The sequence below is a fragment of the Peromyscus californicus genome, unplaced genomic scaffold (genome assembly GCF_007827085.1).
Source record: "Peromyscus californicus insignis strain IS unplaced genomic scaffold, ASM782708v3 Scaffold_5__1_contigs__length_169319896, whole genome shotgun sequence".
In the NCBI taxonomy this organism is placed as follows: domain Eukaryota; kingdom Metazoa; phylum Chordata; class Mammalia; order Rodentia; family Cricetidae; genus Peromyscus; species Peromyscus californicus.
In genome coordinates, this window is record NW_026294573.1 from 97,814,021 (window position 1) to 97,840,205 (window position 26,185).

Sequence of the window (26,185 nt, forward strand, 5' to 3'; positions counted from 1 at the left end):
TACGCTTAAGTTTCTTTTTCTGTGAAAGGAAGGTAATGGAAATGTCTAATTCAAAGGGAGGGCCAAAGGAGATAATGCATCCCTGTGTGAAAAATTGCTCAAGTAAACACCTGGGCTAAGTGTTTTAGGTGTATAAGGCATTGTTTTGCACAGGTAAACAAGCAGTTCATTATTATTTTTGTTCTTATCACTCTAAGTAGGAGAGTGCAACTAGATAAGACCAAAGGCTTAACATAGAGAATCTTGATCTAGGCCTTAAAAAGTGAACAGGTATTACACAGAAAAAAGGCTGATAAACCTTTGCTCAAGCTATGGGACAGCAATTGCTATTGTGAGGATTGGCCTGAGATTACACACTCAAGAGAATACTAAGAAAAGGCTGCCAAGGAGCTGAGACAGTGTTTGCTTCAGAAGCATGAGGACCTGAATTTAGAGTCTCCAAGCAAAAAAAAAAAAAAAATCAAGAAGAGTGGCATATTATTTGTAATCCCAGCACTAGGATGCAAAGACAGGAGGATCTGTAGGGTTTGCTGACCATCCATACTAGTCCAATCAATGAGCTTCAGGCAAATGAGAGATTCTGCCTCAGAAGCTAAGATGAAGAGTGAGTAAGGAAGATACTCAGTGTTGACATCTAGCCTGCATGCACACCTGCACACACATACATGCACATGAACACATACACAGAGAAAGGGGGAGATAGGGAGGCCACTGGGTTGCTTCTGATGAACACTTCATCCAGCTGTTCACAGGAGCTGGAAGGCAGGATGATGTGGGAAAAAAAAAAAACAGCATCAGCCTTTAAATCAGACAGACTTGGGTTCTAACCCATCCATCCCTGTCCATTCTCTCTAAGTTATTTTGTACTGGTTACTTCACTTCACTGAGCTTCAGCACACCAGTCATTTAAAGAAAGGAGGTATAGTGCCCTTGCCCACAAAGCCATGAGCACTAAACAGAATAAGGTGTGTGAAGTATTCAGTTCCACATATGATACAATAAAAGCACTCAGTATTGTTTGCGGTTCTTGTTTGTGCCTCATTATGGTTATATTGGCAGAAAATGTTGGAATGTGTTCAGTGTGGGGGTTAACTATATTGAACACAAGGATATGTCATATTGCCATACTCAACAGTAGAGTATCCAAAGAAATAACATTAATAGTCAGGTGCTCAGAGTTCAGGTTACATATATGACTTTGAGAGGTGTACATCATAGGGTCTCAATAAACCATGAACAAATAAATTACATTCCTGAAAAGTGATAGTATTTAAACAAACACATACATAGGTAGTTTTGGTCAAGCCCCATTAATGTTTTTCCATTTCTGTGAGAGCACCTGTTTTATTAACTACATCTAACAAACATAATTTATACATTGTATAACATTCTATAAAGATTGACATATAGGTTATTTAACTGTTGTAATTATTACAGTTTTAGTATGGGTCAAAATTAAGTCATCTTCAAATATATCAAATGCTTCTATATTCAGTGAGTTCTTAGTTTGTGGGATGTAAATAACTTGAGAGCCTGATTATTTTCACTAAAAAGAATTCTGTGTTGTCTCCTTCCATAGAAGACAATTGCAAATGCATATGTGCATGCAATGTTGCTTGAAGTTTCAGAAGGTTTAGAAAGTCCATAAAGCCCATTCATAGCCCCATCTCCAGGGCTTTAGATCAATACCAGTGATGTAAACTATGCCAATATGAAGCAGAACGCAGAAATTGAAAGGCCTTACTGGACCAATTGAGGAGAAGAGTAATCTCTATACTACTGCTGGCCAAAGAATATGTGAATATGTTCATATTATGACCCAATCCCAGCTCTTTCTTCTATTTGGCAGAATATATGTTTTACACTCCATATCAGTGTGTCTCTGTAATTGAGCTGAGGAAGATGTCATGTGTGTGGGTGTGAAATCTTCATTTTTAGGTCTCAGTGCGCTGCTCCCTCCCTGTGAGGTCTTGAATCCTGAAGACCTCTCCAGGCTCTGGCTCTAATCCTGCTATCCCCTCCTCCCTTGTGCCTGTCTAGGGCACTATTCCATTTGAGAAAATGCACAGCATGACTCAGCACTGGGTACTGCAACTACTTAAAGGAGAAAGCACAGTTCGTAACAACACCAAAAGTAAATTCAATACATTCAACAGGGAAGACAGCATCAAGAGTAGTAACACAAGATGAAAGTATTCACAGCATTGGACAAGGTATATTATCATCCCAGGTTGCTTTTAATTTGGCCATTGTACAGTTCTGAGGGTTATAATCACAAAGATATATTCTAATATTTAATTCTCAATATGATGCTAATTCTACATGCCTATTTGGGCATTGCCTAAAGAATTCCATCTACGAGTGAGCCAATAAGATTACTAAAGCAAAGGTGATCGCCGCCAAGCATGATGAACTGAGTTCAATTCCCAAGACCCACATAGTAAAAGAAGACATGTGAATCCTACAAGTTGTCTCCAGATCTCCATAGCTACGTCATAGACTATGTGCTCCCCAACACACCACCCCCCAACACACACACACACACACACACACACACACACACACACACACACAATGTAAGTGTAGTAACATTCTTGAAAAAATGCACTGGGTTCTCAATATGAAGCAAAATAACTGTTTTGTACATTTGGTTTGTCATTCCTATCTCTTTTCTCCTGAGGAGAGAACACACTTGGATACAATCAATCATATACCTACATCAGTGTCTGCATACTTTGCATGTTAGTGCCTTTAGGTGTGTGAAATGTGCTCAGTTATTGAATTTTGAATCCTAATGGTAAATGAAAAGGTTTTAAACAAGTAATTAACTAAGTACTGCATATTAGAGGCATTTCTTGTTCTCTCTGGTAGCTCCATCACCCTTCTCAAGGCTTCCGTTTTGGAACTGTCCGGGAAAGCAGTGCTGAAGACTATGTACGGCAGAGCTTCCCAGAGATGCACGAGTATATGAGAAGGTACAACGTACCAGCCACCCCTGATGGAGTACAGTATCTGAAGTGAGTGTCACTCCCTTGGATCCTAAAAGCTTCAATAAAGGATAAATCATTTTGGTTTTGCCTGTTTATTTTTTTCAATATGGTGGACAAAAATCCCTACTGCTGTGTTCAGAAATAGCACCTGCAGGGGCTATACAGGTGACTTAGTCAATAAAATGCTTGCTGGACATGCACAAAGGACCATATTTGGGTCCCAAGTGCCCAAGTAAGACTCAAGGCACACACAAACACAGCCAGTGATGGACAAGTAAAAGCAAGAGGAATCCGGGGTCCTCTTGGTCAGCCAGTCTAGCCAAGTCAAGGAACTCCAGGTTCAGTGAAAGACCTGTGTCAAAAACTAAGGTAGAGCATTAAGGAAGACACCACATGTCAGCTTCTTCTAGCCTTACACACACGCACACACACTTATTCACCAACATATAAACACATACATATAAACACACAAAGAAATAACTCATACATTGCGAGATCCAAAAGACAATATAGAAATTAAATGACCTAGATTACCAGTTATCTACATAGTCTACAGTTTGCAATGCCTTTGGTGAAAGAGCCAGTAGGGTCATTAGTGGAGTGGATGGCAAGGGAAGGAAATGTTGGCTTAAACAACAATGCTGAGATGATTAAACACATGGGGAATGTGGCCAAAGGATAAAGTGTCCCAAAGCAACCTTTCCCTTCAAAGTGAATCCCTAAGCCTGTGGAATGCCTCATTTTGCCACAAGGAAATGGAAATTTATCTCAGAGATTTCCTGTGGGAAAGAAATAAGATAGAAGACAGTGACTCCTATGCCTACATCCTTCTCATCAGAATTTATGAGAAGCAATCAGAGGCAATCATGTTGCCATGACAGATTATCAGAGCCTGTAATTCAGTAGAGTCAAATGCCAAGCAGTGCAGTGATGAGTCTGCTGGTCTAGTCTGCCTGGGAGAAGGGACTGAATGGCTTTCAGCTTCTGCAAGAGGGGTACCTGTCCTCTCTCTCCTGCCATACCTTCAGGACAACAATTTGCAGCATCCAACCTCCAAGTTCCCACCTCAGTTCAACATCAGGAAACCAGTTTCTCCATGTTAATGTTAGACTTTTCCCAGTGAACAGTAAGTGGCCTCAACCAAATTTTCAAAAAGGAAAGGAAGAAAGACTTTCATAGGACATAAGGCTTTGTGTTTCTCGAGAGATCTAGTAATAGCCCCTTCAGCTATTTTATGGATTTTTTTAAACTAGAACTCAGAGAGACTGGAAGCTGTGTGCTCTTTGGTTCACAAAATTATTTATGAAGTTTAAGTGCTACAAAATGACACTTATTTTGCAAAAAACATCAAAACATTAGAGTCCCTTTCTGACACACTTTAGAACTCCCTTGCCTCCCAGACTCTCTTCTGTTTCTTCTCCAGACAGTTGCACAGGTGTGAGAGAGCAGATGGGATGCCAGACAGATAGCAAGTGCTCTCAGCAGTGGTTGGCAAGCAGGGCTTTGCCAGCAGCATGGCAGGATGAGGTGAAACTTTACTCAGTGTCCAGCAGCTCCCCTGAACTCAGAGCTTTAATTTTTCCCAGTGGCTCTACCTGAGAAGGCCTTCATCTGATGCCCAGTGTCACAAAGGTAGGACATTTCCGAAAGTGATATAGCTAACAGGTGGCAGAATATATATAAAAACTAGGATTCTAGCTTCATGCTAGTTCAGAAACCATAATGGAAGAGTCTTTGAGGATTTAAGAATAATCCATGATGCAGGTGTACCCATTTTGTAGCTGGTGTGAGGGAGCCAAACAGAAGTATAGATTCTTGAGCTCCATCCCAAACCCACTGCAGTTTTCCAAACTTCTCAGGTGACCCATTGATTGGCATAAAACAGGAATATAGGCAGAGCTTATTGTCAGTGTCTCCTCACTTCTTTCTGGGTCTGTCACTACTTTTGACCTAGTCACTGTGGGTGTTCCTAGGCAACACTCCAAGCAACCATAGTTCTCATACTATCTTGCAACCCCAGCATTCTAGAGCTTGGACCTACAACATTCAGGGTCATCTACATAGGTTGCTCATTTATTTTATTATGTTAGAGCATGACTAATTTTGTAGTATGTAAAATATAGTTTTAAATGAATGCCTGTAAGACATGATTCTACAATAGATGAAGCTGGAGGCTGTGCCAACTACAACAATGATTCAGCCAGCCTAGAACTACTTATGACTGGATCACTCCAGTCCACCTCCTCCCCAGTGACTCAGATCCCATGAAAGTCTATGAGTTCATTGTGTCTAGCCTTTTCATGGCATAGAAATCAATCAAGGCCAACTAACCTCACTATGCAATTCAAAACCATGAGTATTTATTCAAGGATATCAGTGACACAAAGCTCAGAAATTACTGGTTTCAAAAAAATGTATATGAACCTCAAGGATTTTTTCCCTATTTATCTTATTTTAGCATAGACATTTATGGACTATTGGCATGTTGCTGTGTAACCCTTTTCAAAGTGCATTCTCTTGCTATGGTAATATTTTGATTAAGGATACATCTTCAGACTAGAATTTGACTTTATTACCTAGATTCCATTAAGATGCCTCATCAACAGCTCCTAGGAAATAATTCATACTCCCCAGACCCTTTATGAACTCCCTCTTGCTAGGGATCTGTGTAGAGTTTTCATTTTAGTTGATGTTAAACATGTCAAAATTAAGTTATTGTAACTTAAGTGAAATATTCCTGGGAAGATAGACGCATTCTGCAGTTTCACTTCCTGGATGAATGGGAAAACGATTTAGTGGCAATTCATGCCAAAGAGAGAACCATTTATTATGTGTCTATGTGAGGTTCAGGCAACGTTAGCAATTTCTTGCCTGGTGGTGAATCTCACCCATGTCTATGGACATCCTTCTCTTTCAAATTGTTAATGAGCCCTAACCATATTCTCCTCTAAGATTAGATGCTACTTCTCTGTATTGGATCTGCACAGCCTCACTCTGGTTTTAGGAGTGGAAGGACTGAGGCCACATTAAATAGAGAAGTATTGTCTTGCAAAGCTGCTTAGACAATTCTAGTAGTAGAAAAGTCTTTATTATGAAAGAGAAACTATTTAAGGGGTAAATGAGATGGTGAGAGAAAAGAGGAAGGGGAGAGAAAAGGAGAGGATATGATCATTAGTAAAGAGAAACTATTAAGAAAAGTAGATTGGGGAGAGAAAACAGAAGGACAAGAGAGAGAGGATATGATCAAACTATGACATGCACGCATGAAAATATCAGAATGAATGAGAGTAGGGGCTCGAGTCTGAACTCAACTTATCATGAGATGGAGGCAAAAGTGCGTGTGTTTGAAGTCAGCCTAGAATATGTGGTGAGACTTTGTCTGTAAGAGAGGGGGGAAGGGAGGGAGGGAGGGAGACTAGGAGGGAGGAAGGGTGGAAGGGAGGGATGGAGGAAAGAAATTTCACAATGAAACTCATTATTCTTTATAATTAATTACACTAATAAAAAGAAAAATCTTAAGTGTATAAATTCTATACTTCAGAAAAAGGAACTTGGGGTGGCTGAAAACAAAGAAATTGCCTAGCTGGCTTTCAAACTCTGCATTCCCTGTAAGGGTTGTCCACCCTGTTATTAGACACAGCTTTCCACTGGGTCATGTATGCATGCACCCATATTCAAAACAATAGAGAACTCTCATGAAGGACACCTAGGATATTTAATGGCAACTTAAGCCCATTGTTGATTAACTGGTACAAGCCTAGTGGACCCAAATTAAATTATCCTGAACTACCTATGCAGTAAGAAGAAACAGGACTCCCTGGAGACAGATTATTAAATTGAACCACTAAGATCTGTTACATAAGCTCCACCTTCAATTTTTTGGACATTATACCATGGACTTAAAGAGACCACACATTTCTTTTCTCCAAGAACACTAGATCTTTTCTAAGTATTGCCTTGATATCTATTCCTAAATACAAAATTATAGTCAATTTCTGAATAACAAAATGGTGATTGTGACAGGAAGAAATAAAAGTTTCAACACTGATTCACAAGAACACTTGTCTCCAACACTTAACCAGGTGTGTGGCCTAAATCAAAATACTTCAAATCTCTGAGCCTCATTTTCATCATTATTTGTTTCACAGTCCTGATGAATAATTAAATGTATGTAGAATACTGAATTCAGTACCTAACACAAGTTACTTTGATAAATAATAGAAATCAGCCTTCCCTGTGCACATTCCTATTCGATTAAGAGTTACATCTGGCTTTGATGTTGGACTTAGCAGTTAGAAGTGGGGTTGGTAGATAAACCCATGGGAAAGAACTTGTACACTCTAAAAGGAATGCCTATCTCCCTGATATCTATTCCACAAGTGAATGAGATGCCAACAAGAGCCAGCAGCTGACAAGTTTGTGCTGCCCTTGGTATCCAAGTTTCCATCCCAAATCAAAGCCAACTATCAGGCTACTCCTTCCTACCCAGTAATGAACCATTTTCACTTTATTCCCTTTGGTTTTAAATATAGGAATGATCCAGAGAAACTAGATGCCTTCATCATGGACAAAGCCCTTCTGGATTACGAAGTATCAATAGATGCTGACTGCAAGCTTCTGACTGTGGGGAAGCCATTTGCCATTGAAGGTATCAATCATTCTTAGTTCACTTTTGCCCAGGATGTGTTGTTTGCTAGCCTAGCAAGTCACAGGTGCCAGAAGCAGAGAGTGATTCATCTTCCCTTGTTTTCATTTTCAACTCACAAGCACTCAGCTACTAAGTTTGTTGACATTAAAGATTTATTTTTCACCACTCAACAAATTTTTCTTTGCAAAATTGTTAGAACAAAAAATAATAGTTTCCAAAACGATGATGTCAGTTCAGGTACCATGGAGTAATAGTCATAAGGATTCTAACACTATTTAATGTGAATTTATGTTTGTGTTTTATTTTGTGTTCTGTGCTGGTAAGGATCAAACCTTGGGCTTTGTAGTTACTAGGCAATTGCAACTGCTGTACCACAGATCTGTCCCAGGATCTATCTAATGAGCATTTTTGATAAAGGGTCAAATACCATAATGAATCTGATTTAAAAAAAATATGATAGGACTCTGTGTATCTTATGTATATCCCAGACAATGCCAACCATGTGTGGGTTACATTGCCTGTTTGATGCTGAATCTCATTGGTATCTGAAGATAGTTTTCTCTTCAATTTTTGATGAGCCTTATCCATGTTCTCTTGTGAGTTTGGGCTTAAAACAATCTCATGGAGGTGCCAAAGTTGTATTTCTAGAAATCTGTGCTTTCTGTGATAATGCAAGCCTGTAAGAAGAGTCCCAATGTTGATGAAATCTAGTCTACTCATTTTATGCACAAAAAGACCAAGAACTAATACTATATCATATTTTCATGCCCATATAAATTAGATGGCAATACTGGAATTATAATCTAAACATTGTATTTCCCAAAGAATGTTATCTGAGAGTCTGGAAATAAATAGAAAACACCAAATTCTGAGTTTTAGTACCCTTTGGGGCCTTAAGCAAAACCTTGTTTGAGCCCCAGGATTGCTTTTTTCCCACTGGCAACAAGTTTTGCTTCCAAATAGATCAACCCATCAATCAAACTTCAGGACTAAAGAAGCATTGCTTTGTCAGTATTTTCTCTCATTCTGAACAACACTTGATATGTGGACTACATAGTTTGAACCAGCAAGTTCCATACCTCCCAATTCCTGGCTTCCCCTCCCTGATAGTACAGTCTGGTGCTCCTACACACTTGTCACAAAACGTTTTGGTTTAAAACCATTTCATGGACTGCCAAAGTATTGCTTGTTGTATGTGCTTTTGTGTGTTAGTGGGGGTATAAGACTCTTCTGGTTTCAATCTCACAACCATAGTTGGTCTCTGTCTCCTCTAAACGTATCAGTGGATTTTTTTTTCTTCAGACTTTGTGTTTTTAATGAATGGGAATTATACAGCTGTTGTCATTTTTTCAAGCCTTTTTGTAGGTGCTATAAGTCTCCTCTCCAGGCAAGATGACAGTGATAAAACTTAAAATGTCAGGATGAGAGATAGTTGGTGGTAGCATTGTTCTGTTAAGACTAGAATATGAATGTGTGTGTGTGTGTGTGTGTAACTCTGTGTATATGTGGTGTGTATGTATGAGAGAGAGAGAGAGAGAGAGAGAGAGAGAGAGAGAGAGAGAGAGGAGAGAGGAGAGAGGGAAGAGAGAGGGAGGGAGGGAGAGGGAGAGAGAGAGAACCAGAAAACTCAATAGCCTATTTAATGTAACAATAGAAAAATCCATTTTGTAGCATCTAGGGATACAGAGAGACATTTTATTTATGTCCTAGATGTGTGGGGTAATTGAGGTCCCTTCTACCATTAGTGGTTGCTAACAACAAATCATTTGTAGAGGACATAAGAATAAGGGGCTCTATTTTCCACCTTTGTCTCCAGGGAGCAACCCCATCTTGTCAAAAAGTAGTGGTAAGATGGCTTGTTTGCCTCTGCTGGACCTCAGTGCCAGATGCCACACAATTAACTCCCCACTGGTTTCCTTTTTACATTTCCATCTGTGCTCCTGAGACTAAGTGTCTTGTAGTTCCTATCATTCTAGACAATCTTTGTTCTCAAAGAGAATGAGTAAATAAATAAATGGCACAGTAAAAGAGCAAAGATTTGAGAAGAGTGAGCATGACCATCACTGTTGGTTCTACTCTCTGAATGAATGAGATGTGTGTGATGGTCAATAATATCAACATGACAGGATCTATAATCACCTAGAACATGAGCCTCTAGGCATGCTTGTGAGAGATTATCTAGATTAGATAAATTAGAAAAGATTGGCTTAACTGAGATTGAAAGACCCACCCTGAATATAGGCAACACCTTTCCTGTGAGCTGGAGTCCTAGACTGCTTTATGTTCCTGCTGCCATGACTTTCCTATGTGATGGATTGTACCATCAAACAATGAGCCGAAAAGTAACCTTTTCTTCCTTAAGTTGCATTCTTGTCTGGTACTTGGTCATAACAACAGGAAAAGTAACTAATACAGAATGTAAATGGTAAAATTTAATAAATACTGCCCCCATAAACTCAAAATATGTCAGTCAGCTCTCCATCCCTGTGACAGACTATTTGAAATGATTTGGGGAACTGACAGTTCCAACAGTGTATGGTTACTTGGCTGTTGTTCCTGGGCCTGTGTTGAGGCAGAACATTATGGCAAAGAGAACATGGTAGAACAAGCCTGCTCACTTCATGGTGACCATGAAACAGAGATCAAGAGAGGAAAGGGCAGAGCAGGGTACTAACTAGACCCTTAGAAGAATATAGACAATGGCCTACTTCCTCCAACAGAGGAAGAAAGCCCAACCACTCAGTAATTCAGAGCCTTCACACCCCAATCACCTCCCAAATGCCCGACCTTTAAACGATGCTGCATTGAGAGCCAAACTTTCAACACAAAAACTCTCCAGGAACATTTTAGATTCAAATCATAGCACAAAACTTAAACAATACAAAGGGATGTCATTTATAAGAAAGGTGGAGGAGACTAGTGAAGAAAGTCAATGAGCTGGGAGTATAGTTCAGTGGCAAGTACCTGCTTACCATGCATAAAGCCTCAAGGATAATCCCAAGCACTACAAGAGAACAAAACAGACCTAATGTCTTTTTTTTCTTTTGAATTTTTGAGACAGGATTTCTCTGTCTGTCCTGGAACTTGTTCTGTAAACCAGTTTGACTCAAACTCAGAGTTCCTCCTGCCTCTGCTTCCTGAGTGCTAGGATTAAAGGTGTGCACCATCACCACTACCCAGCAGATCTAATAATTTTTAATGCTGATTTCTTGTTCTTGATTTGGTCTTTTGAGATTAGTCTCATATAGCACAGGATGGCCTCACACCTCATATGTGGGTAGTACCTGATCCTGAATTCTTGCTCTTCCTCCTTCAGCTCCTTACTGCTGGGTGTCCAGGCAACACCATGCCTGGCTTTGAATTCTAATCTTTTTTCAGTGTTAATCTCAAGGATTTCTTAGAGAAATATTTTCAAATGTTACCTTCATTTTTCATGAAAACTTTAAATTATTATGTTTTTCTTTGGCAAAATACAGAGTTTTTGAATTTATAAAAATGTGAGAGCGACTATTAGACTGGACTACATACATATAAAAAGAGTCATCAAAGTGATTCCTGACCAACAATTGACCATTTGGCACATAGGGACATTGCAGGTGCCTATCTACAGCAATCTGTCAGATCTGGAACAATGCTAGCATGAACTGATTGTGTAATTAATGATGTATTTCCAATTATGTAACTCATCAATTTAAATTCAAACAGGTACCTAGTTCACTTATTAATGCAGTAACTCAAATTTACACTGAGAGTTTGCACACACTTTCCCAAGTGTATAAATAATTTCAGGAACTTGGAGAGAAAATAAAGTCTACTGATTCCTTCATTCTGAATATATGTTGGATCAATACAATATTGAGCACAGACTGAGCAGGGTGGCTGCTGCCATCTTCTAGACTCTAGAATCTAGAGGTTGAAGCCATCTAGAATTCATATGAAATCTAGTCCTCACTGCAATGGTAGTAGGGAATTAGCGATTAGACAGAGTGATTCAGTAGATCATTCTAACTACAAAGAAATGTCATTAGTACCCATATAAAATGGGCCCATGGGAGCTCTTCGCCACGTGAAGACACAGCAAGGTAAGTCATCTATGAACCAGAAAGGAGATCTTCATGAGACACTGGATCTGCCCACAGCTGTTCTTGAACTTTCCAGAACCAGGACTATAAGAAATAAATGTCTTCTGTTGTTTGTAAGTGACCTTGTCTCTGAAGTTTGTTATGGTAGCCCAAAACAAGCAAAGATCATTACTAAATACTACCCCCAACTTCACCTTTCACTCTTACATAAGTTTTCAAGTAAAAGTAAGGCCAATAAGAGACAGTGGCTCTAGCTTGAGTTTGATGTCCTTTCATGGGTCAACCTTCTTTGCTAGAAAAAAGCTAAGAGCCAGAGGATGTGGAGGAGTGCTCTGCAATGCTATCTTCTGACATAATATTGCTATAGCACACATTAATTCACTGTAGTTAATGTTTCCTGTACAACTTCAATCTAGTCAGCATTCCAGATAGAGGAGGAGCTCCCAAAGCCCCATTCCTGTGGCAAAGCTGTTGGCAGTTAACTGTTATGGAACTGTTGGAGAAAGTCACTTTCCTTTATGGGCGGGGCCACTGGCAGGTTACCTCTGCCCCAGTGGATAGCATGCACATACAAGCAGTACTAACTGAACTCTGAATTATTAAGAAAAGAAAAATGGGTTGATGAAGTTGGGAAAAAGATGTGTTGAGGAGGTCTAAGAGTGCTGGAAAGGGGAAGTGGGGGTGGATATGACCAAGATATACTATATACATATATGAAATGTTCAAAGAATAAATAAAAATATTATTTTTTAAAAAATCTATTATCAGTTCAAGGATATGCAGAAAGTGTTTGGTCAAATTAAATGCTGTGCACCAGAGGCACAAAGATCTATTTTGTTCTTGAGAATAAACGGGAAAGTGTTAAGATAAATGAACACATGCCCCAAATTTATGCATTGGCGTTAGCAGACAATAAAGGTCAAGCAGAGAGAAAGAGTAATGTAACTGCACAATAATGATCTGTGACCTTTCAGCAAAGGGCCTTTGCCTGTTTCTGAGCTGTTCTTTTACTGGCTTTCCAATAATTATTTAATGCAGTGCTTAGAGCACTAACTCCAGAGTCTGGCCCTTGGATTAAAATAGAATTGCTGTCACTCACAGGCAAACATCTTAATCTGTCCTTCCAGCTCCTCATCTGCATAATGAAGATATGAAATGAACACCTAGCATAAGGTTGTCATGAAAGTTAAGTAAAATAGTGCATGTAAAGCATGAGAAAACACACCCACTATACAAGATGTACTCAGTAAGTTATTAATATTCAGGATATTCATTAAGTTAAAAGCCATGCGCGAAAATAATTCTCCCAAGATATCCTTCATGGATTTCAACTCCAAGACACTTCTCTTTCTAACTTGATGTGCTGAAGCTAAGGGAAACTCATTTTTAAATACCTATTTCAAATTGGGACTATGATAATGTGCTTTCAATCATTACCTCAGAGTAACTAAACATGGTAAATTCAAGGACACAGGTAAAATCAAATGACTCCTTGTACTTGGGGCTGTTTTTCAAAAATGCTATTTTTGAGTTCTTATTTTCAAATATCCTTTTTCAGCCACACATTGGGAAGATTCCTTTTGCTGTGAGTTTCTAACGTATGTTTGCTAGTCAAAGTATATTTCTACCACTCTTAGCTGAGTAAAGCTGACTTATCCATGAGGAGGAGATCAGGATTCTATTTGGGAAATCATTCTCTTGAGCTATTAAGTTGTATCCAATTTCCAGGGTAGGCATGCCTTCATCTTTAGGGTTCAAGGATTCCATTTGCTTTATCCATCAACCACAAGATAGTCAGGCCTGTCAGTTCTGCAAAGTGGAGTTTCTAATGATAATTTAGGCAACTCCAACTAAGTCAAGCCATTTAAAAATAAATGGAAAAAAGCAATTTAAAAATAAAAACTCTTTGACCAATAAAAACAATCAACTTTGAAAAGCAACTGATAAAACAAAAGGATAGAAATGAAACTTTCAAAATTTACCATTTTATATTTCTGAATAAAATGGATTTTTATGTCTAGCAGTAAATTCCCCTCACAGACACATACTTTTTCCTAGTCGTCCCTTGCTTTAATTAGTTAATAATTATTATTAATGCTAGAAATCATTGAAACACCAATGTCCAATGTATGTGTTAAAATAAAAAATTAAAAGATGTCTATCTATTTTTAGCTCTCCATTCTGAATTAATCTAGGCATGATGGAGTAGAATGATTTAATATTCATTATTTCCTGGGTAGCCATTTTTTATAAATGTCTTTGTAACTTCAACATAGCTTTCCTTTAGGGACTCTTACTGCTTCTGTCATAGTACCAAAATTATACTCTTAGAATATGTAGGTTTAATCTTAAGTTTTAATTTCATATTTTTCAAACTTTCTTATGTATTTTGGTCTCCTCTTCTTAAAAAAAAAAGACACTACCAAGAATCAATCTAAAACACCACTATCTTCCTTTCATTTAGCAGCAATTTCTCATCCCACAGAATGTCCTCCAATGTTGTTTATATTATCTGTGTTTCTGCCTCACCTATCTGTTTTCCCAGAAAAGTCATGTAACTTTCCACCATGCTGCACAGTTGCTAAATATGCCTCAGCTCCACATACCACCTTAACCTCTTACAAATAAGCTCTGTGTCCAACTTAACTCAGGCACCTCTGGAGCATTACACTCATTTTGTGGAATGTATGAGCAGATAAATATGTGCAAAAATCAGTATTTTCCAAATAAAAATGCAAACCATCCTGCCGTTATTACACTGATGCAGGTTGAGATTATTAGCTTTAAGGGATCTTTATGAGAAATTTTGTAATTAGTGAGTGCCCTTCCTAGTTAGTTTTCTGACATATAATAGGGCTATTCTTATATTCTTTATAGAACTTATTGCTAAGTTTATAAACAAAATCTACCCATGAACAGTATTTTTGGCTAGTGAAAACTTACTTTTGAAGATTGTGGGTTTTTTTTTCCATTTATTTGTGTATGTGTGTCTTTGTGAGTATCTGCTGTATAAAGAGGGGTCCCCATAGAGGATAGAAGAGGACATTAAATCCCCTAGAGCTGAAGTTACAAGCTGTTGTGAACCTGCCAGTGTGGGCGCTGAGAAACAAACTCAGGGCCACTGGAAGAACAGTGAGTGCCTTTAACTGCTGAGTCACTTCTCCAGCTCCAAGACTATTTCTTAATGAACTAATTACCAGATTTGGGGAAGATGGCATCCACTCAGTTACAAAGATTAGGCACACACTGAATTGAAGGAAATAGCTCAAGTTTTCCCTTAGCTTATATTGAATATAGTAGAATGAACATTGACTTTTAGAATCAAGCAGACCTACTTTTAAACATTAGTTTTGCTGGCTACTGACTGTGATCTTGGCAGTTTAATCATTCAAGATTCAAATATCTTTAGGTAATACATACTGTCAGGGGTTCATACATGGGGGATATATCTGACACACAGAAGAACTAAGCTTTATGTTAGAATCCCAGAATGATATGACTGAACTGTGCGTCACAAGATAGTCAAAATTTATGTCTAATGCATAGTTTACAGTGTGGCTTAAAATATGCTACTATTAAAGAACAGTACTTGAGAGATATAGAAAGTCCTTGATAAATGTTAGAAGTTGTTGTTGAAAGCTATTTCTTCAGTGGAGAAAATGCATTAATATTCAGCAAAGTTAACCCAAGCTAATTATCCTATGTGTCAACCCTTTTCCATCACATACTTCCAAATCCACCCCCACTATATTCTTAATGTCCTTCTTTTTCTTCTTCCTCCTAAGGTCTGTCTCAATTGTAATGAAACTACTTCATGCAGTTAACTGTTTAATATGTCTCCCCACTAACATGTATGGACCACTTTACATGGTATCTGTTTACTCAATAAAATATTTGATGAATGAACAGATAGATGGATGGATGGATGGATGGATGGATGGATGGATGGATGAGAGTCAGTAGATTAGTGAATGTTATATTATACATGGGCCTTGTATTGCACCCAGCATGTTAATAAATACTGAAAACATGTTTGGGAAATTGAATTACCAGTTACCATCAATATGTTTTTAAAGAAAATAAAAACTTCCTTAGAAATTTACCCATGAGCTGGAGAGGTGACTCAGTTGTTAAGAGCACTTGCTGCTCCTGCAGAGGACATCAGGTCCTTCACAACCACTGGTAGCTTCAGATCCAGGGGATCTGGTACCCTCTTCTGGCTTCCTTGGGTACCAGGTACACACTTAGTGTACTTCCATACACGCAGATATTCATAATGCACAATTCTTTTAATCTTTAAAAAGGTATAGTCACAACAACTACATAAAGTGTTACTTAATGACTCATTCAAGTTCTATTCCCATCACTCTTGCCTTTCAAATTCGAGCCACCAGTCACAAAGGAGGCCCTCTTAGTAGCTGTTTAAACAGAAAGTCCACATTATGCTTTTGACTTTGTCATCATTTTCTTGATGCTACATTCTTAAGAAACAAACACAATTATCACAAAAACAAACATACAGTGCATTAAAACTCAAAAACTGTTTGGTACTACATGTTTCTGCTCCACATCACTGGCCTCAAATTGTTCAAATGGATTGTGTATCTGCATTAAGAAAAAGAACAAAAACTAATATCTTTGAAATTGAGTTGTAAAGTGAAATAATCAGAGCAGGTATTTGACTCATTAAGTATCTTTGAATCTTTGACAGCCTTTTTAGTCTTGATCTGTGAAAAGGGAACCAACTGCATTTTTAATTTGTCTTCCTCAATCATCTTGAGGGCAAAAAGAAAAATCTTTCTTTCTTTTTGACTGTGAGATCTAATAACCAAAACAAGATGTAGTTAATTAGCCTCTTTCACACAGCTCCTCAAAGTGATTAGCAGTGTGTTAACAGGAAAGCCATGGAGCCGGACAGTGTAAGAATACACAGTCTAGGCTGGTGAATAAAACTCTGATAATACACCCGTCTTTGTTCTCTTTGTCTATCCCCGCTCCTGTTTCCTTATGCTTTGTGTAACTGCCATCTTGGATCTCTAAGTTACCATATCCTTGATTTTTTTTCTAAATGTAGTTTCATCCACCCATATGTATTTTTAACATGCGTATTAATTTATCATGATTGTTTTTACATGGAAAAAATGAATTAATGCTGCAGGTTTGGGGGAATGGCATTTTCCCTAATAGCATATATGTCTCAGTTATGTAATATTCCAATCATGAAACTGTTACACAATTCATTTACTCATGGTTTTGTCAGAGAGAATTTGGGTTCTTCCCAAGTTTTGTGGTTATGGACAGTGTTCTTAACCATATCTCTAGGTGTACTTGTGGAGGAGTTGTTTGAAAATGTTCTTAGGTCTTAACATAAATGTTTAACTATATGAAATATTACCAAAATGTTTTCCAAAGTAACTACATCAGTTTGAATTCTTACTCTCCATATTTTCTCCAACATTTGGCATTACCACATTTTTGACAATTGAAGTTAGTTATTATAAGTCCGTGTGCTCTTTTACTTCTCGTGGTGTGTTATTTGTTCATGTGGTATTATGGTTTGAATATAAAATGTCTCCTTTTAGTTCTTATGTTAAGGGCCTGGTTGCCAATTGATGGGTGTTGGAAAAGTGATTGACTCCTGAGGGCTCTGACCTAATCAATGGATAATCCCTTGATGAATTCATAATATGACAATATTGCTGAGAGGTGTATCTATGAGGGAGATATTTTACCCTCTTGTATGCCCTTCTGTTTTCTAGCTCTCAAAGTAAACTCCTCTTCTATTTCTTCTCCATGTTAATGGATTGAGAATTCTGAAATAGTAGACTGAAATAAATAACTTCTCCTTCAATTAATCTTCTCTAGAAATGCCTTCACAAACATACCCACTGTGTACCTTCCTAATCTTCTAGGCACTTCTCAATCCAGTCAAGTTGACAATTAAAATTAACCATCCCATGAAAGTTTTACTGGGAAAAAATGGCTAGGAAATCCCAGACCTGGTAAAGACCTCAAAGATTGCTTCGAAAAACATCAGAAAAAGAAGGGCAGAAGGTGATAAACTGTTTCACAAACACACCTTGCACATCTCTACTTTTCAGACTCAGACTCATTGCATCTTCTCAGAGATGCAGCTGACCCAAGGGTAATCATCTCTAAGTGTATCTGGAGCCCTTTAAGGGAAATGTAATACAGACTCACCATGCCCTTGTTACCAGATCTTGTGGCCATATTACACAAGTATAGTGGCCACCTCTCAGAAAAATATGAGGAACTCATGTGAGATTGCATTTTCTTCTAGGATATGGCATTGGTCTCCCTCCCAACTCTCCATTGACCTCTAATATATCTGAGCTCATCAGTCAATACAAGTCTCACGGGTTTATGGATGTGCTACACGACAAGTGGTACAAGGTGGTTCCCTGCGGAAAGAGAAGCTTTGCTGTCACTGAGGTATGGAAAGACTGCTGATAATGCTGATGCTCTCTATAGCTTTCCTTTGAAAACTATAAGGACTTTAGGTTAGTTGTGCCTCCTGATCGATATGTACCAGGATACTCCATGGCATGTACATCACCTGGATTCATTTGAAAACTGTCCATACCTACAGTAATGTTCAGTGAGACATGTTTGTCTTCAATTTAAATGTGAATTTATTTCAATGGATAAAAATCAAAATTCTACTTCTGCTCCACAAACTATCCTGAAAAATTTGTAAGTACAGAAGAAATGTCTCTAAATTGTAGCAAGAATGTCTGGGACTAACATGAAAAGTGTTTACTTTAACCATGAATTGCTGGTTCTGGTGTAGATTTCACAACATCCCTTAAAATCTAACTCAGAACGTTGATAGGTCCTCAGTGATGAGTGTTGAGTAATAAGCCCTTTGTTGCTCTAAAACCTAGACATACCTTAACTAATAATTGTCAGATTATAGTATGATAATTTTTCAAAATTGAAAACAACCAGTACCTCTTTTATAGTTAAGGGACTAATGGCAAGAGTAACTATGTGACTGGGCTAAGGCACACAAATAGTCAAAATTTCTTCTTTCTGTTGAAAGGCTATGTCTTTGCAATGTAATTAAAAAGAAGTTTGCAAAATAAGGCACAATTCGGATGATTAAAATAGGAGACCGAAAACTGTAACCAGTGCCACAGCCCAAATACTCTACAAAGAAGAGCCAAATAAACAAGTACAAGGCCATCCTGACATTAAAAAGAGAAGAAGAAAACACATCTAAAGCCAATAATTGTTCAAATAGCCACTATTTGGCGAGAATTCCCAGCAGAGTGCATCTCTGTCTTCCTGTTTGACATCTGCTCTTGAATATCCTGCAGGCATCTCAAGTTTCACTTGTCACAAACCGAAGCCTTAATGCTCCCTCTTCACTCTGCTTCTCCTCCTGGGCTTTGCATCTTGGCGGTGACACTTCTGTGCACCTAGTCATGCATTCCACATATTGGCATGGATGCTCACTACTTCTCATGTCCATCTTTGACATACATCAACAAGCCATATCCTCTATAAAATAGATCTCAAGTAGGCCTGCCTATTGTCAACCCTGGTGTCATCACTCTGACCAAGCTGTCATCCCTTACCTGGATCACTACAAAAGTCTGCTAACAGGTCTGTTTTACACCTGCCTTGCTTCAGCTGTCTTCCACATTCTTCTGTTTGATAGCCATGCTCACTGGGACAAAATCTGAAATGTTGGCATGCCCTGTGGTACCTGCCCTTGCTCTCTTCTCAGCCCTTTCTCATGCCATTTTCTGGTTCATCATGGCTGTACCACAATGTTCCTTTTAAAAGGAAGATAAATCCATGGCTTCCCTGACTTGGATTCCCTAAAGCTGCTGTTGCCTCTCCCCCCTCAAATGCTCTTCCCCACTGACATTTGCTCAGCTAATGCCTTCATAATACAAAATCCCAGCTAAGGGACTGTTCAATGGTACAGAACCTGCCTCGCATGTTCAAGGCCTTTGGTTTGATCCCAGTGCTACAAAAAAATAAACAGAAGAGTCAACAAGAGAATAAACTCACAGCTAGCATCTCTCTTTTCAAATTCCAACAAAGACTGACCAATATAAATCATACCTCCCTTTATTATCTCATATCATTTAATAGAATTCGGTCATAACTATTATTCTCTTAAATAAATATTGTGCTGTAATCATAATAATAATCAGAGTATTTCTAATGCATCTCTTCATTAAACTATAAGAGCTCCAGGGGCAAAAACTGCCTTATATTTTCAGTGCCTCCAAATGAAGTAGATACTCAAGAGGTCAAGTAGAGAAAGTAAACAACATGCCTGAAAAGAAGTAAGGGTCAATAGGCACTCACAGAGACTGTGGCTGCATGCAGAGGGTCTGCACAAGTTCAAGCCAAATGGGGTCCCTGTGTTGAGAAGGGGGAGCAGACATAAGCTCTCATCCCTAACCAAGAGGCTATCTCCAGCTGATAACAGCTTGCAAAGAAAAATTATTTCTCTCCAAGTATTTTTTGCACTGAGTGCATAAATCACACCTTTAAGGGTAGGCTCCATGCCCAGCAGTAGATGGCCAACACTCGAGCGCGCGCGCGCGCACACGCACACACACACATACACACACACACACACACACAAAATCAGTGATATTTTTGTAGATATTTTTGCCTCCTATTGCTTTGTTTGGGCACTTTTTATCTTACTGGTCTTTTGCTTGTATATTATAGTTTCCAATTTTGTGTTTTTATGGTGTGTTGTGCTTTTTATTGTTGTTATTATTATTATCATCATTCATTGCTTTTGCCGATTTGTTTGTTTTCTAAAGAGAGAGAGAAAGATGGCATGGAGTTGGGTGGCTGGGAAGGTGGGGAAGATCTAGCAGGAATTAGGGGAAGGGAAACTGATCAGAAAATACTGTATGAAAAAATATTTTCAGTTAAAAAAAAGAAACTGGAGTCTAAGCATGGATGAAGGCAAGAAACTAAACCAGGGTGGATATTGGTAGTGCACTGGGTTGAACAGCATTCCACAAATTCATGTCTACCCAGAACTTAAGGCTTTGACCATATAAAATCATTGAAAGCGTAATTGCCAATAGAGTCATTGAAAGAGTAATTAAGATGGGGCCATACTGGGCTCTCACCCCAATGATTGGTATCATTACAAGGAGGCAAAGTGCACAGGCTCACAGGGGAAGAGGTCTACATAATGACAGAGGCAGAGGTTTGGGGATACAGACACAAGCCAATAAGGAGAGAAGCATGCGAAAATTTCTTCCTCAGAGACAACCCCACTGGCACCTACACTTCAGACTTTTGGGGGGCTTCCTAAACCATGAGAGGATACATTCCTGTTGTTTTAAGACATCCAACTCATGTCCATCTGTACAGTATTCCTGAAGCATTAATATAGGCAGGTAATACATGATAAGAGACAGAGATAGATAGATGGTAGGTACAATGATAGGTAAATAAAGACAAGGAGATTAAAAAAAAACTCCAACTAGAAGCTGAGGTAGACACTCAAGCCCTCAATGATTAAGTTCAACCATGATCTTCCTGGGAGCCATGATGAAAATAAATACAAGATGGGCTGAAGCCAGACATAAGGGTACATACCTGTACTCACAGAGCTGGGGACATTAAGGCAAGAGGATTACAAGTTCAAGATCAGTTTGGGTTATATGGCAAGACTTTGCCTTGGGTCAGGGGATAGAGGAGGAGGTAGCACTGGAAAGCTTTATAATCAGAAAAAGGAAGTCTGACTTTAAATTTTTACTATAATTCTTCTTTTCAAAATGACAGTATCAGAGTTAACAGTGTTTTTGAGATGAAAACCTATTTCTTGTCTAGGTAACTGATGGCATTTTATCTCTTTTGGTGAGTATTAATGTAGCTTTTCCTAAAGGAAGTAAGCCTGGGCTTATATCAGTCAGTGAATTTAGCCAAGAAATAAAGTCAATTACTTACGTTGAGCTAAATAACAATAACTTAAAGTTCTCTGTCGTGTCTGTCACCGACTTAAATCAAAATCTCCAAATAATTCAAATTTGACAGGAAGGCAATAGCCATAAAGAGACTCTGAGCCATATTCACCAGCCAGAATTACTAAATAAATGTCACATCCTGGCCACATGTGCACATCCAAGCTACCGCCATTTCAGAGGGTCATCAGACAAACCAAGCCTCTTGCTACACATGGCTCTGCAGCCTCAGAACTTGGCCCCGCTTGAGCACGGTTTTGAAGACTGAGTCAAATAAATACTCAAAAAATACTCTGCCAAATGTATTCTGTTTTGAACACACCTAGCACAAAGCATGATGTATCTGAAACTACATATTTCTGGGTTTCAATGCTGATTCTGTCAAGTAGAGCTGGTTAACTGCTCTTGCGTCTGAGTGTCTCCATCTCGGAAAAGGTGTGATAAAATGTGCCATTTTTTTTCCTAAGAATAAAAGGTCATTTGTGGAACCATCTAGCAAAAAACCTGGTACAGTAAGTGGTAAATAACCGAAATACTATTTCTTCTCCCTCTAGTCAGAGGAAATATCTGATTATTCATAGAAAAACATTCGAAGAGACCCACAATTAAATTTCTTCATGGTTTGTTGCTAAAAATTTCATCTGCTTGTGTGTAAACTAATCATTGTTGAGATAATGTGATCACCATAATGGATTAGGCCAATAAGAACTCTGGGACCAGTAATGATGCAACCTACCTTAGAGCACATAGAGAAGGATGCAGACCTTGAAATAGGGGAGGCAGCAGAATGCATGTACAACTGAGGCCAACAGCCCCCTCTACACACACCCTAGAGACCCTGGGAAGTTACCATTATGAAATATTTGGTTCTTTCAGTTTGTACAGGCTCTGCCAAAGTGACCCCAGCTTCTCTTAACATCCTCCTGGAATACGAATATCTAGTATTCTGTATGGTGTAAGCAGTTTACAGTATCATCTATAGAGGCGTCCTAGATTTGAACCCCAAGTTCTACCAGCTGTGAAATACAGGGCATGATCCTTGACCACTCTGAGCCTCCTCTTCTGTAAACTGACTAAAAGTAACACATACTTCATAGATTATAGTAAAATCAAGTCAGATGGGGCCTCTAAAATACTAAGCAGGGGTTAGTGAGAGGGCTCAGGGGTTAAGAGCACTTGCTGCTTTTCCAGAGGACCTAGATTCAGTTCTTGGCACCCACATGGTGTCTTAAAACCATCAAACTCCAATTCCAGGGAATCTGATGCTCTCGTCTGACCTCCAAAGGCACCAGACATGCATACAGTGCACAAACATACATGCAGGCCAAATACTCATATACATAAAATAAATAAATTGAAAAAGAAAATGAAAATACTGAGAGTATATCCAGACATAATAATAAAGATTATGAGTTTTTATCATAAGTGTTCCAGGGGTATATAGATTTATCAACATTTTCAAAGTAATAGTATGTAAAAAGACAGACTTCAGAAAATAAGCATAAATGTAAGATATACATAAATAGATGCAAAACACACCAACTCTTCTTAAACAAAAGTATTTTGTTTTTTTCTACATGTATTTGTTTACTTTGTTGTGTGCATGTATGTGTGTGCATGAGTTTGCATGCATGTACATCCAGCATGCATGGCAGGGTGTGTGTAGAGGTTAAAGAGTAACTTGCTAGAGTCTGTTCTCTTGTTCCACCATATGAGTTCCAGTGACAGAACACGGGTTGTCAGACTTGACAACGGTACTTTTTACCTACTGAGTTATCTCAACAGGTCTTAATGAAGATGTTTTACAAGTCAGATTGAGGAAGAGGCTTTCAGAAACCTTTGGTGTAGTCAGCTGGAAGTGTTGGAGTAGAGGCCATTCTCAGACCAAGTTGTGTTTGTTAAAACAGCCTGGGCTCGTTTCTGAGGTGGTTGAATTTGGAGATTTGGAAGATTCCTTCTCAGAAGTAGAAATGGAAAGAATGGGGGAAAGATGTGCCCTTAACTGGGCCTTCAGACACAGAAGGAAAAGATAATTCTGCTAACATCTGTATTTAGAGAGAGAGGGCAATGTCAGTGAACATGCATAGCACTATCATTCCTCCTAACCCAGTGGTTCTCAACCTTCCTAATGCTATGGCCCTATAATACAGTTCCTCAAGTTGTGGTGACCCCCAACCATAAAATTACTTTCATTGATACTTCATAACTTTAATTTTGGTACTGTTATGAATTGTAATGGAGCTATCTGATATGCAGATATCTGATAATGCAACCCCTATGAAAGGATTGTTGACCTCCAAAGGGGCATGGCCCACAGGTTGAGAACCACTGTTCTAAGGGATGATGGTCTACACTATGAAATATCCTCATTTATGCAATCACAAACAATTCTATAAGATGTTCGCCATATGCATTTACACAGTGATGCATTCCACTCCTGGGCACAGACTGGCATATTTGTCTTGAAGGACCTAAAATGGGACCTTACAATCACCCTTGCACAACCTACTGAGTAACCAAAAGCAACCAGTCCTGTGTTCATCAGCTGCACTAGATCTCTTCTGTAAAGGCTCCCTGTTTCCTTTGTCCACTACACCTATACACAGTTCCCCACCTCTTGTGTTTGCTATTCTGTTCTTGTTTGTAATGTTTCCCCAGAAAAAAATAAATCTGTAGAAGAAAAGTGGCTATTAGCTCTTCTCTTGCCCACTCTTCTCATTGAATGTCCTGCACTGCAACAGTGTTTACACAGAGAAACAAGAATCTTAGGAAAGTCACTTTGTCCAGATCACTCGACTTCTCGACTTCGTCTCTCTGTGGTTCTTGTGAGTCATAAATGGAAGGGCACTTTAATGAACCTCTCCCTTCCCTGTCTTCCTGCACCATCCCAGGAGAGGGGAACAGGACACAACATCACAGAAGCAGCTGTGCTTTTGACTGCACCTTTCCAAATGGTGCTCTTGACCTTGGAGAAAAACATTCCTCAGTTTGTTTCTAACCTCACACTCTGTTGTTCCAAGTATAGTCCCAGTCAATGTCTGTTCCCACAAAGTAATTAAACACCTTCTTTCAACCTGAAAAATGTCTGAGTTAGGACAGTGATTTATGTGGTCACCTGGTAGGAAATCATGAAGGATACTTTTGGTCCTCCGTTTCTGGCAGGTGGATATTCACACTTGGCCGGAAGTGAGAACCTTGAACTATTGACTTCCTGTCTCTTCACAAACCCAATGCTGTTGAGCTACAGTTTCTCTGGAAGATAAATTCATTTAAAAAAAAATCAAGGTTTTATCTGTTCCCTAGAGTTGCCCAGGATGTTGCAAATCTAACTCTGTAGATCAGACTCTGACAACTTTCAGAGAGGAATTTTAAATTGACCTCAGATGTGTCCCCACAGTCGTCACGGGCCCACTGTGCTCTGCCACAGTGGACCCATTGCCGATCAGTTCTGCTGGGGAAAACATATGGCAGAGTGTAAATTCCCTTCATCTTCCCTTGACTCAGCAGAAAAATACAATTTTTTGAAGTCCCAGAGTGAATTTAGGAACTCCAGGGCAGCAGAAATATGAAGCCTGTTTTTACAAACCAGGGAAGGAAGGCAGCGGATACCAGTTTAACAAGCTCCCCAAATTCAGCAAGGCATTATTCAGAGAGCTGATGAGGCCTCTCTTTGCCAGTCTCCTTTAAACAATGTTTTGAATAATTGCACCTTTTAACTAAAAGAGTCTGAAAGGACAAGGAAATAGTGGTCTTAGCAGAGAGCAGAAAGCATCCTCAGAGACAGAGGGGAGTTTTAAGGTGAAAACTGTTTGAGACCATATTGTTTAAAGAAGTCAACGCAACTCCAAGATTGGGTAAAGAGATGCCACCACTACCATCCCCAGGAGGTGGGGAATAGATGGGGAGGGCCATTCTCAGAACTAAGGCATGTGATGGGATTAGGTTTTCTAAGAAATTGCCCATGTGGTTGGTGGCATTTGATATAAATTTGGTGGAGAGCTTGCCAACATGCCCAAGTCCCTAGGTTAATGACCAGTACCACAAAGAAGGAGAAGGGGGAGGAGAGAGTTATTTCATTAGGGGCTTAGCCATCCCCTAGCCTCACTGTAAGAGAGCTGGGGAACAAATGTCCTTTCTCTGTCTCCCCCACTCTCAGATCTTATTCCTCTGTCTTGGGGTAAGGAGCCTGTCTATGTGGTTCCTTGAAGTCAATTCCCAGGACACAAAGAGGATGAATAAAGATGTAAATAAATTTGGAAGAGAAAGGGCCATCTAGCACTTCCCTTTGTGGCAGAAATGAAAGGGATGGGACCAGTGAAGCATCCCTGGCCTGGCCCTCTGAGCTCTGCTGCACAGCCTTCAGAAGGTCCAGCCTTCAGGGTAAGAGATGCAACCATCCTTAGTCAGGAAGGAGAGAGAAGGACAAGCTGAGTTCACTGGAGATCACCTGGTTCTGCTGTCATGGCAAGGACGCAGCTGTAAATGCCTGGG

General features: G+C 39.1%; 1 protein-coding gene across 1 annotated transcript in view; it reads left to right on the plus strand.

Annotated features, from left to right (window-relative positions):
• Positions 1-26,185, plus strand: part of Grin3a (glutamate ionotropic receptor NMDA type subunit 3A) — a 197,043-nt gene that overhangs the window by 136,268 nt on the left and 34,590 nt on the right. Inside the window, exons 4-6 of the mRNA XM_052718787.1 lie at positions 2,872-3,017; positions 7,523-7,638; positions 18,022-18,173. Coding sequence (XP_052574747.1) covers positions 2,872-3,017; positions 7,523-7,638; positions 18,022-18,173 — 414 coding nt within the window. The remainder of the gene's footprint in view (positions 1-2,871; positions 3,018-7,522; positions 7,639-18,021; positions 18,174-26,185) is intronic.